General features: G+C 48.1%; 1 protein-coding gene across 5 annotated transcripts in view; it reads left to right on the forward strand.

The window, feature by feature from the left end:
- FER (FER tyrosine kinase) overlaps positions 1 to 12731 on the forward strand; it is a 475599-nt gene that overhangs the window by 450133 nt on the left and 12735 nt on the right. For all 5 annotated transcript variants that reach the window (XM_069592654.1, XM_069592657.1, XM_069592656.1 and 2 more), the window contains one exon: positions 12326 to 12480. In XM_069592654.1, coding sequence (XP_069448755.1) covers positions 12326 to 12480 — 155 coding nt within the window. The remainder of the gene's footprint in view (positions 1 to 12325; positions 12481 to 12731) is intronic.

The raw sequence follows: 12731 nt of genomic DNA on the forward strand, positions 1-12731 counted from the left end.
ATGAAAAGAAAATACAGAGAGACAGAAAAGAAATTGAATTTCAGATCTTTGTTTCAAGATAAAAAATGAATTATTATAAAGTAGATCTTATTCATAAGTCTGGCTCTCCTTATTTGGATTTCATATACTGAAAGCAATCATAGGACTGAAGGAAAGTTTATAATAAAAGCCACCTGGGATATCACTTCATAAACCTAGAAAACAACATTAGAAACTGAAATGGGAATAATGAAAATGGCATTTGAAAGGAATGTAAATGGGAGGCAAGGAAAGAATTGTTGAGACACATGAAAGGAAGTCACTACTTCTCTTGAATTCCTATAAATACTAAAAAGTGTTCGTTAAAGGGCCTGGTGCCACAGCGAGCAGGATGGGATCTTTCCCCTGTGCACATGGGCTCCTGCTGTGGTTAGGGGACTCCGTGTTCCTACGCCAGGTACGGCCGTCCTCCTGCTCGACTAAGAGTGCGGCCTGAGAGGCTCCCACGCATCACCAGACCGCAACAGCTGTGCGGTCTGACCGACAGCTGTGTCTGGGTGGAAGAAGTGGGCACAGGGTGCTGGGGGGACGCAGTCCATATGGGCTTTCTCGGCCAAGTGCAAAGCCTGTGGCCTTCCCTGCACAGAGAACATAGTCCTGCAAAGAGTTAACTGTCTGCGGATGGCTCGCTACCTGCGTCGAGGTGCATTCCCCCGTGATTGTTGTGTGAGTTCGTTAGTACCGGGCGCTTTGCAGGCCATAAAAGTCCAAGTGGTCTTGCCGCACCTTGTGTGTTGCAGACATACACAGCCGCTCTCCTTCTTTGCGTGCCTTCAGAGTCTGAATTTAGGTGCCAGTGTGAGGCCGTGTGTGACGCAGTGAGACGTAAACGGCAACGAATGGTGTGGGGGAATCGTTCTGCGCCTTTATAATTGTCATGCGCCTTTATGCAGGAAAGGAAAATAGAATAGCAAAGGTGACGCATATTTTAGTCCTCAGTATAGTCGGTATCCTGGAGCTTAAGCACTGAGCAGAGCTCTATTTCATCCAGGCTCAGGAACAAGATGGCAGAAGTCTGTCCACTCAGGGGCTGCCGAGCTTAAGTTTTGTCAAGATAAAAACAGTCGTTCAAAGGAACCAAAAGGATACTCGGCATTGTAGAATACTGGAAGCATGCGAGCTTCGGAGCAAGACAGATTCCACACTCAGCTACGTGTCCACTATCTCCTTGAGCAAGTTAGTTAATCTCTGCGCCTTGGTTTCTTTATCGGTACAATAGTGTCAGTCGTATCCGACTCTGTGCGACCCCGTGGACTGCAGCCCACGAGGCTCCTCTGTCCATGGGCTTCTCCAGGCAAGAATACTGGAGTGGGCTGCCATGCCCGTCTCCAGAGGATCTTCCCAACTCAGGGATCGAACCCAGGTCTCCCACATTGCAGGGGGATTCTTTACCACCTGAGCTGCCAGGAAGTCTGGTGATGCCTACATTTAAGACAGAGATACCTGCGAGGAGATCCCACCAGCCCATCCTAAAGGAGATCAGCCCTGGGTGTTCATTGGAGGGACTGATGCTGAAGCTGAAACTAAAGTACTTTGGCCACCTGATGTGGAGAGCTTACTCATTGGAAAAGACCCTGATGCTGGGAAAGATTGAGGGCAGGAGGAGAAGGGGACGACAGAGGGTGAGATGGTTGGATGGCATCACCAACTCAATGGACATGGGTTTGGGTGGATTCTCGGAGTTGTTGATGGACAGGTAGGCCTGGCGTGCTGCAGTTCATGGGATTGCAAAGAGTCAGACACAACTGAGCAACTGAACTGAACCGAACTACCTATATTTAAATAGCAGTTAGGGATAATAGGTTAAGCTCCTTGTATCATGCCTGTCACATACGAGGTGCTAAATAAGTAGTCACTCTTATTCTTACCAGGTCAGGAAGTGTGTTTTCTTGATTCAAACTTGTAACTTATAACTAGCCCTCATTCATCAATGTTGGTGTTCACGCTTGTGATGGAAAGGTAGGAAACCCTTCACCAGGACCGTCGAGCATCCCTGTGTGGCGAATTCATCCAGCCAGTTACAGGGGGACAGTGCCTTTAACCATAGCTTACAGAGCGTTACAGTGGAAAGGGCCATACTCTGGCTACCACGTGCTGGACCATGGACCTCCGGCTCCTCCAAGCCACTGCAAGTATCCAAGGGCGCCTCAAGCTTCGTTTGAGACAGAATGATGTATCTGTATATGTCCATATGCAATTCTATTTTACTGTTGTGATTAATGGAATACAAATTTGTTTCAAAACAGTTTTGAATCCTTAGGAGCTTTTTCATTATATTGTATCTTCTTTGTCAGCCATTGTAAAAATACAACTCTCACATCAGGGTAAATGTGGTACAAACAAGTCATAAAATGGTTGCATATTATGTGGAAGACTTACACTCAAGAAAGTCAAGAACTGGTGCTCTCATTCCCGAGGCCCAGGAAGATGATGCGTGGGGTATTCATTTACACGGCTTGTTAAGGAAAACCCTGGTGATAACTCAGGTCTCCAACTCCTGGTCCAGAACCCCTGGCAGAGGAGGTGTTCTCCTTGTTGCTCCTGGAAAAGTCTGAAATTATTTCATTTTCAGATCAGTACTCACAAAGCTGAGTATTGACAGGAAATGAATTGTTTGAAAAAGATTTAAAACAGTACCCGACAAATATAAAACATTCAACAAATGGTTGCTGTTATCTTGATGACTGTTCAGTAAGGAGTGATTCTGTCACTTTCTGTCTGTTGCTCAGAGGAATTAGCTGCCTCCAAGTGTAGCGTAGGTTTTATCATTAGTCACTCAAGCAAGTGGCTTCTTTCTCCTACTGTCAGAACAGGAGAGGGCGGATGTTTTTAAAATCTCCCTTCCAGAAGTCTTACGAGCAGAGGCTCTTGCCATTAGTACTGAGACTAAGTGTGGAGGGCAGGTATCTCTTGGCCTTAACTGTGCATGCTTAGGACAGCTCTGTTTTGTTGTTGAGTTCCCCACTGGGATTTGATATGTTTCTGTGAACTAAAGAGATTTGCGGTATTTACGTTCCGTCAATGTTTTTTCATTTGTCTTCCCCACTGCCCACCATGCCCCAGTTCTTCTTGACCAGACTGTTTCTTTATTAATAGGTTCACTTTTAGATCAGTATTTATTTATAATTTGTAGTAGTCTCTACCAATTTGATATCTAACATCATCATGTGGCCCTCAAGTGATAGTAGAAAGTTATGAATAAGAGATGCTTAGTTCTGACTATTGGAGAAGGCAATGGCACCCCACTCCAGTACTCTTGCCTGGAAAATCCCATGGACGGAGGACCCTGATGGGCTGCAGTCCATGGGGTCGCTGAGAGTCGGGCACAACTGAGTGACTTCACTTTTACTTTCATGCACTGAAGAAGGAAATGGCAACCCACTCCAGTGTTCTTGCCTGGAGAATCCCAGGGATGGGAGAGCCTGGTGGGCTGCCATCTATGGGGTCGCGCAGAGTCGGACACGAGTGAAGCGACTTAGCAGCAGCAACATTTCTGACTATACAGACAGAGGTTCATAACGATAAACCATCCAGATTAGTCACAGTACTTAAAGACAAAGGAAGTTCCCCTTGGGTTTTTCAGGTACATTGAGGACTAAAGCAAGTGTTATCACTGCGTGTTTGTGGTTCTGGGTTTTTTTTCAATATCCCTATTTGTGGTATGAGTTCCCTTTCTAACTATCTAGGAATTGTCTATAAGCTAAAGGAAAGAATATGCCTAGTCCATACTTGCACATATCCAGCTAGGATTCTCTTACAGGGAAGTTGCTGACGGAAAGGAGATGAAAGAGCCAGAGTAAGTGCAGGTATGTGCGCCCCCCACGTCCATTTTGGTGACGGCAGGTGGCTTCCGGGGCCTCCGTGAGCAGCCTCTCCTGCAGCCAGCTCTCAGGGAGCAGTTTCAGGGCCCAGCTCGCCCGCAGCAGCCTCATTAGGGGAGTCAGCAGAGCCTCTGTCTCTCCATGGACAGCCCAGGGCCGCGTTTCTCCAGCACACGCGCAAACTCAGGTGGAGGCAACTCAGCCTCCAGGGCTGACCCTGCTGTGCTGTTGAGAGAAGGTCACCTGGTTTAGAAGAAACTCCCTAGGGTAATCCCTGGACAGCTTTTTAGAAGTTGCGCCTGCACTCCCAGGGGGCACATGTAAAGAACCCGCCTGCCAGTGTAGGAGATGTAAGAGACGCGGGCTCCATCCCTGGGTGGGGAAGGTCCCCTGAGGAGGCCTGGCCACCCACTCCAGTGCTCCTGCTGGAGAATCCTGTGGACAGAGGAGCCTGGCGGGCTGCAGTCCACGGGGTCGCACAGCGTCGGACACGACTGAGCGGCTCAGCAGCAGCAGGCTGATGTTTCCCGCACACTCATACTCAACAGGGCCAGGCCTGCCCGGCCCGGGGAGCCCACCACACCCAGGCCAGGCCGGCTCTCCGTGGCCTGCTCTGGGTGCTCAGCCTGTGCCTGCTCTCTCCCCACTGTCGGAGCAGGCCTGCGCCGTCATCGTGCATTTCTGTGTGCTGTGCCGCCGCGCGCTCAGGCCTGTCTGATTCTGCGCCCCTGTGGACCGCACCTGCCAGGCTCCTCTGTCCACACAGATTCTGTGTGACATCAGTTCGATTATCTACTGGAGTAATTTATGCCAAAATGTGATTTAAAAGTCTCATGTACCTCCCTCCCCACAGGTAGCGTGTTTGCATTTTTGCAGAGGCTTTAAGCAAATGAAGTACCTCAGATCCCGAGGCCTCTAAGTGTCCCACGGGCAGCAGGCCACGGATTTCAGGAGCCTGTGGCTCTCACTGTACCAGCCCGCCGAGCACTGGGGCAGGCCTCAGCAGAGACACACATCACCCCCTCTCCCTCTCACCTGTCTGCACACACGGGAGCAGCGCCTTCCTTCCTGCCCCCCAGAATGCGTGGCACTCAGCGGTTTCTCAAAGGAACAGAAAAAGCACAGTTTAATAATGGGCCTAATGTGCACAGTTCTGCAGCTGGGCCTTCCTTTGGGGCCTCTTCTTTTAGAACTAAGTGCCCCATTAGTGATGGGGGCACAGAGCTCACCGAGGCAGAGGTGGGAAGTGTGGGGCAGGAAGCTGTGAGGGGAAGGGAGGTTGAGGAACGAGGTGGGGAGTGAAGTCACAGGTGCGCCTGAAAATGAGGCATGGAGAGAGATCTTCACCTTCCCATGGATTTTATTCAAAGGAAGAGAAGGGGATTCCGAGGTGGAAAGACGCACCATGGGGTCTGCAGAAGGGTGTGGCTGGTCGCTTCTCTTTTGCCTCATCTCTGGTCCCATCACTGTCGGCTCAGTAGTGGCGGCCGTGTGTGGTCCCCGCTCCATGCTGCCCCGCCTCCCCCTCCCAGTGGACATGCGTCTGTCACTTCAAACCATTTGCTGACTTTCGGCTTCTTCCAAAAACAGGTTTTTCAGGTCCCCCTCCCTTTTCAGAGGGGAGAGTGGAGTGTCACTTTCTTTCTTAAAGGTAATCAACTTTTAACTCTCGGATTGTTTAAAATTCGGAAGCTGTAGCCACTGGCTGCGGATTATGGGGTGTGTAATGGGATTGCGTTCTGGAAGAGACGTGCGAGGCGTGTTGAGAGGCATGATGGCAGGGGGCCAGCATGGCAGGCTCTGAGGCCGGACCTCAGTAGCCCCCCCACTGACCCTGCAGCCCTAGGCCACTTCACCCTCCAGCCTTCAGGTTCATCTCCTGTATAAAGACAGAGGTCATCAGTACCGTAACCAGAAGAATTAAGTGGCTTTTATGAAAGGAGCTTAACATAGTCCCTGACATTTTAGCAAATGCCACATAAATTGTTGCTGTTAGGAGAACTAAATTCAATGGCTTCTGTGTTTATATAAATAGAAAGGTGGTCAAACAGTTATTCCAGTTAGAAGGGAGAAGAAGGCAGTAATTCTCCAATACACAGTTTTTGCGACTAAAATTCAAGTCTCACTGCTGTTTTCCAATTGCTGTGCTAAACAGTTTACATAATTTTCACAACAGTCTTTGGCAGATACTTCCTACTTTACAGATGAGAAAACTGAGGCTAAGCGTAAGTAAATTTCTAAAGGTCCAAGAGCTGGGGAATCACCGATGCAATGTTTCAGAGTTGCTGCTTTCAGCTACTCCTCTATAATGCTCTCCAAGTGTGCTTGCAGCCATCACTGACACATATGCTGTGCAGAAGTAAGATAGGAGAATCCTGTTCTTTAGCAGAGCATAATGAGGCACATGAAGTCGGCTTCCTTTATCCCCCGCCCCGGGTTATGGCTTTCCGCCCTGTGTTAGAATGAGGAGATCTCAGCCTGGCAAGTGCCGAGAGTTATTTGTGACTCAGTTTTATCCAGACCGGGGCCTTCCCTGGTGGCTCAGTGGTAAAGAATCTCCCGGCCAATGCAAGAGATGTGGGTTCAGTCCCTGGGTCAGGAAGATCCTCTGGAGAAGGGAATGGCAACCTACTCCAATATTCTTGCCTGGGAAATCCTATGAACAGAGGAGCCTGGCGGGCTGTAGTCCCTGGGGTCGCAAAGAGTTGGACGGCTTAGCAACTAAACAGTAACAATTATCCAGACCTAGTGGGAAAAGAAGCAAATATTTCTTAACTCCTTTCCTACTGAGGGATTAATCTTAGCTGCAAGCAGCGAATGGCATTTGGGATAAAGCAGCCGGCAAAGGAGAACACTGGCCCAGCCTTCTGGTTGTCCCTGGTTCATCACAGTATTTGCTCTGAGAGGCAGCATCGCTCCAGAGCAAGCTGCTCACTGTTGTAATTTCCAGAGAGAGCAAAGAAAATGTGCTCATCTCCAGTGCCTGCTGGCACCGGATTTCCCGTAAATGTTCTCTGTGCCCATTTCATCCTAATTAGCCTGTCTCATACTGTGTACAGCTTATAAGAGACCCTTGGTATACAGTTAAAAGTTTGAATCTTTAAGTAAGATTATGCAGCAGACCTAAGTGGAACAGCTCCGTGTCCTTTGGGCAGCCAGTAGCATTCACTGCGCTGTTCCTCTGCACCCGGTAAGATCAAGTTATCTCCCATCATTTCAGTTCCGTCGCTCAGTCATTTCCGACTCTTTGTGACCCCATGGACTGCAGCATGCCAGGCCTCCCTGTCCATCACCAACTCCAGGAGTTTACTCAGACTCATGTCCATTGAGTGGGTGATGCCATCCAGCCATCTCATCCTCTGTCGTCCCCTTCTCCTCCCGCTTCAGTCTTCCCCAGCATCACAGTTACCTTCTGTGAACACCACGCCAGCCTGTTAGGAGATTCCCCATCCCTGAATTCCTGTAGGATTTGCAGTCGGTGGCACACTGGCTCACGTTGACTTGCTCTCCTGCAGTTTCAGGTGGGGAGAGGCAGGGAGCATTAGTCTCCTGCCGTGTCTGACTTGGGGCGAGGCAGCTGGGAGCTAAATAAAGAAATGAACGGAGAGGAGAGAAGGGACAGAGGTGTGTGTCTGCCTTATCTCCCAAATTAGATTGTCAGCTTCTCAGCCCAAAGACTGCATCTGTGGTTCCTATCTCCTTTAATACTTTTTAGACTATTAGGCAAAGGGTGAGGATGCAGTGCATGCTTATTGCCTGAAGGCCTGAGGTTTTATTTTAATTCATAGAGTATGCCCAAAGATACCATTTCCATGCACTTGAACTTCGTGCAGCCCACAACATTGAGTTGAAGGTATCTCTAAATTAGTTTTAGCTTCATCCCTCATAGAACTGAAATCCTCATTTCAGAGGACGGAGCCCACGCCGGCGCTGCAGTGAAGACAGTGTATGTCGTTGTGCAGCACAGGCCTTATTCTGAGGAAAGGTCCAACACCGAAACCCTGTACATGCCTAAACAGCCACGCTGAATGGCAGCTCATTCCGACCGAGAGAAATGGCGTTTGGCCCTGAGGGGCGTCGCCCGGTCCCCTGGCCAGGACTGGGAGGTTCGCGCTGCGGTCCATCGTACCTCTGTCCGGTCAGGTGACCACACGTCTGTGATCCATTTCAGGACCTGCTATTCTGCTCCAGTGATCTGTAATATATCTGTCCTACTTAACTGTATTGATGATGATATCTTTCTAGTGATATTTAGAATCAGGTTAGGTGAGTCCTTCAGCTTTATGCTTCTTCAAGTTGCTTTGATTATTCTAGAACTTTGCATTTCCAGATCTAGTTTTTAAAAAACATTTACAGTAGTATAGTTGATTTATAATGTTGCATAAGTTTCAGGTTTACAGCAAAGTGATTCAGTTATACATATACATATAGCTACTCTTTTTTTTGATTCTTTTCCCAAGGACAGTCAAATAAGTCACAGAGCTGTTTTTCATTCAGGCCATCTAGGCCATAGGTAGGTCGTGGCATTCCTAAGCACACAGAATGTACTTTTATAGAAAAGTTCCTTCCTACAGATTAGAACGAACCAGTATTTTACTACCACTCACTTTGTCTAACAACAAACCAGAGTCCCTCACTCTTCCACAGAACTGGGAAGCGAGTCAGTGATTTAATTTTAACCTTGGGCTTCTAAGCTTCTCCATTGTGAAACTAGATCTAATAAATAAAGCTAATCTTACCAAGTTAGTAAGGTAGAAGATGCCACATTCCTTTCTGAACGTCTTCAGGTGCTGTTGCCCAAGTTTCCTACAAAGATGTACAAGGCTAATTTAACTCCATGAAGAAATACCATATTACCAGTCAGCTAATGCTCAAGTCAGTGCTCAAGGTACTTCCTATGTTACAAGACCAACTATATAAATTAGACTACAATTTTTCAGAAGTCTTGGCTCATGTTGGATATGTAGAAGTGCATTCCAAAGATAAATATATAAAACCATTTGTTGATTGTTCCTCAGGAGGAAAGAATTACAAAGGAAAGCACAGAACAGACAACCTACCTTCAGCAGGGATCACTCCTGGAATAAAGCAGTGTGTGTGCGCTCAGCAGACGTCTGCTGAGCGCCTCCTAGGGCCCAGTGCTGTTCTGGGCACTGGGGTGTAGCTCTGAACAGCACACCACCTCTTCACAAAGGCTTCCCACCAGCAATGCCCACCTCCCCTTCCTGCATTAGTCTGCCCTCTATACACGAGTATTACTGTCTGCACAAGTTAGAGGGGAAACCCCTGTGACCTGAGAGGCTCTCTAGTCACCTCCTCATTTCTCTATATGCCTTTATAGAAACCTGACTCAGAGCGGCTAACCCTCCCTGTCTCCACTTCTTTCTTTCATCCTCTTCAAACACGCGCCGGTCACGCCATCCCTACCGCTCCAGAGACTACACTTGTCAGTCTCATTAGACCCCACGTTGCTGAATCTCGTGGCCAGCTCATCATCCCCGCCTCGCTTGTCCTCTTAGTAGTAGCTGACAGTTACTGTCTGATTCCTCCTCGAAAAGCCTTCCTCAGTTGCCTTCCAGGACACCAGCTCCCCTGTTGGTCCCCCCCCGCCTCACTTGCTCCTCCTCAGCCTTCTGTCTTCAGTCCCTCTCTAGATCACAGAGTGCTCTGGAGCGCAGTCCTTGAATCCTCCTTCCTCTCTACACGCACTCTCTAGGTGAAAGCATTCTCTAATCCCATAACCTCAAGTGTCACCTGAAAGTGGACAGCTCCACGACCTCTCTTCTGACCTCCAGACTAATACACCCAACTGCCTGCCCAACAGCTCAGACTCCGTATGTCCAAAACCAGGCTCCCCACCTGCAGTAGGAGTTAGTTTTGACTGCACGTAACACAAACACACATATATCCCAAAAAAAGAAAAATGGAAGAAACAAAAATTGCTTAAATGACATAGGAATTTCTCTCACACATTTAAAAGAAAAAATCTAGACATACAAAGATCAGCAGTCCAGATTGTATGTGGCAGGCACACTTGTCATTAGGGACCTGGGCCCCTTGTCTCGTTACTTCTTCAGCTTTAGTGTGCTTCCTATTTTCGTTGGTGGGAGAGAGAAATGTAATGGTCCTTCCCCTCTAAAAGAAAGTTACTAGAAATCCTAGACAACTCTTCTGCTTGCAGCTTATTGGCCAGAACTTAGATCATGGCCAAATCTCCCTGCAGGGGAAGTTGGGACAAATAGCAGTTTTTAGCTGAATGACAATATATTCAGCTAAAAAAGGTGGGGGGAGCGGCAGAGGGGAAGCTAAAAAAGAGGATTAAATGGACAGTAGGGAGCAGCTAGCTGTGTCTGCCATGCTCTGAATCTGGTTCTCCCCCAGTTCCCCGTTGCCTTGTCAGCCACATTCTCCCAGTTGCTTAGGCCAAACGCCTTGGGTCAGCCACGGCTCTTTTTCTCTCCCAGTCTACATCCAATGCACCAGCAAGTCCTCCTGATTGTACTTTCAGAATAGATCCTGAATCTGATAGCTCTGACCACCTCCACCACTTGCATCTTAGTGCAGGCTGTCATCGCCTCTTCTAGACTTCGCAGATAAGCTGTTTAACTGGGCTCTCTGGTTCTGCCAGTCTACTCTCCACATGTAGCATATCATCCTTCAAAACCTAAGTCACGCTGTGCCAGTCCTGTGTGCAGAACCCCGCCTACCTCCTAGCTGATAAAATCCAAGGGGCTTAGTATTAAAAAGCCATGCATCATTTGGTCCTGGCTCACTCTGATTAAATCTGTCTTCTCGCTTACTCATTCCACTCCAGCTCTGCTGGCTTCCTTGACATTCTTTGAATATACCAAGTATGGGCCAATTTTAGGGCCTTTGTATCTATAAATACTATTCTTTCTACCCTGAATGCTCTTCACCTAGATATCCCCATGGCTTGCTCCTTAGCTTCTTTCAGGTCTTTGATCAAATATCACATTATCAAAGAGACCTTTCCCAACAACCTATCTAAAATAGGATTCCCTCTTGAAAATCTTTTTCCCTTTATATAGCTCTTTTTCTCCACACTCAACACTGTTTGACCTTCCTTCTGATACTCTGTGTGTGTGCATGCTCATACACTTTACTTATCTGTCTGTATATAAATACCTATATCACATACATGAATCTGATTACTGGTTGTCTCCCCGCTATAACTAGAGTGCAGACTTGGTCTCTTGTTAACCACCACCCTTCTATCAGTTAAGGGAGGTCAGGATAGAGTTATCTGACAGGGAAATGTAATGGGTACTTCCCTTTTCTTTTAAAGAAACTAAATAGTTCTTCTGCTTATATCTCATTGGCCAGTATTTAGATTATGGCTGGAGCTAGCTGCAGGGGAGGTTGGCAAGTCTCACAGAAGTCTCATTTGAGCTAAGAATGAATGAAGAGGAGCGAGCTATGCAAAAGTCTAGAAGGCGAGTACTCCAGGCAAAGGGAATAGCGAAGTGCAAAGCCCTGCTGTGGAAATAAGCTTGTCATGTAGAGGGGGTTTGTCCTGTGTTTGGGGACAAAACAAAGTGGAGTGTGGCTGGAATAAGCAATTATGGAGACACCGGAGCACGATAGAGGCTTCCCAGGTGGCGCTGGTGGTGAAGAACCCCCTGCCAAAGCAGGAAATGAAAGAGACTCAGGTTCGATCCCTGGGTCGGGAATATCCCCTGGATGAGGGCATGGCAACCCACTCCAGTATTCTTGCCTGGGAAATTCCATGGACAGAGGAGCCTGGTGGGCTAAAGTCCATGGGGTCGCAAGGAGTCAGACACAAATGAAGCAACTTAGTCAATTTAGTACACACGCAGAACAAGGTGAGAGAGGCAGGGCAGATCACCAGGGAGGGTTTTGTGTATCCCAGATACAAAAAGGGAAAAGAGGAAAAGAAAGACATCAGCCTCTTTGGCACCTCAGCCATTCTCCAACCTTTGGGGAATTCCAGGGGTGCACTGCCAAAGGCGCATGCAGCTATTTAAGTAACTGGAAGTAAGAAAATGTAAACGTTCAGTTTCCCCATCGCACCCGTCACACTGCATGTGTTGAGTAGTCACGTGGTCCGTGCTGCCTGCCAGCCAGCACACACAGGCCCGCGGGGCCGCATGCGCCCTTGTCCCAGAAAGTTCTGTTAGTGCAGCTCTGGGACAGCCAGTCAGAGAGGCGTGATACCGAGTCTGCCTAGTCTCTCCTGTGGCTTCTCTCTCAACCCTAGAATCAGCGCTTTCTGTTTCAGTGGAAATGACGCCTGTGGCGCCTAGATTAGCATGCGGCCCGCCGCATGCACACGTGTTCTCGTGGTGATGTTTACCTGTGACAGAAAGAAAGACTGGAAACTCATATGCATTCTTAACCTCATTGCGAGCACACTGCAGATGTGCAATGCGAAATGTGTAAGTCATCAATGTGAACGGCGTTTTCTGTGTCTTATTGTGACCTAGGGATCTTGCTGCAAGAAACTGCCTGGTAGGTGAGAATAACGTGCTGAAAATCAGTGACTTTGGAATGTCTCGTCAAGAGGACGGTGGTGTGTATTCATCTTCTGGCCTGAAGCAGATCCCCATTAAGTGGACGGCACCAGAAGCGCTTAATTATGGTAAGAAGAGACCCTTCCTTTCTGGTGGTCAAAGTGGACTCCGTCAGCATGAAACAGTCACGGGCAGGGGCCCAGGGCAGAGCAGAGGACAAGCAAGAATCAGCTGAGGGGCAGCACACGGGGTGTGTGTGAGTTCAGACTTTGCACCCTTGTGGACAGACTTAATTCAGCAATTTTATTGATCAGATTTCTGTGTGTAAGATTGCTAGATTTAAAAGATGGTAGAGTTACAAGCACTGTTAAGTGTGAGT

The sequence above is a fragment of the Ovis canadensis genome, chromosome 5 (genome assembly GCF_042477335.2).
Source record: "Ovis canadensis isolate MfBH-ARS-UI-01 breed Bighorn chromosome 5, ARS-UI_OviCan_v2, whole genome shotgun sequence".
In the NCBI taxonomy this organism is placed as follows: Eukaryota; Metazoa; Chordata; class Mammalia; order Artiodactyla; family Bovidae; genus Ovis; species Ovis canadensis.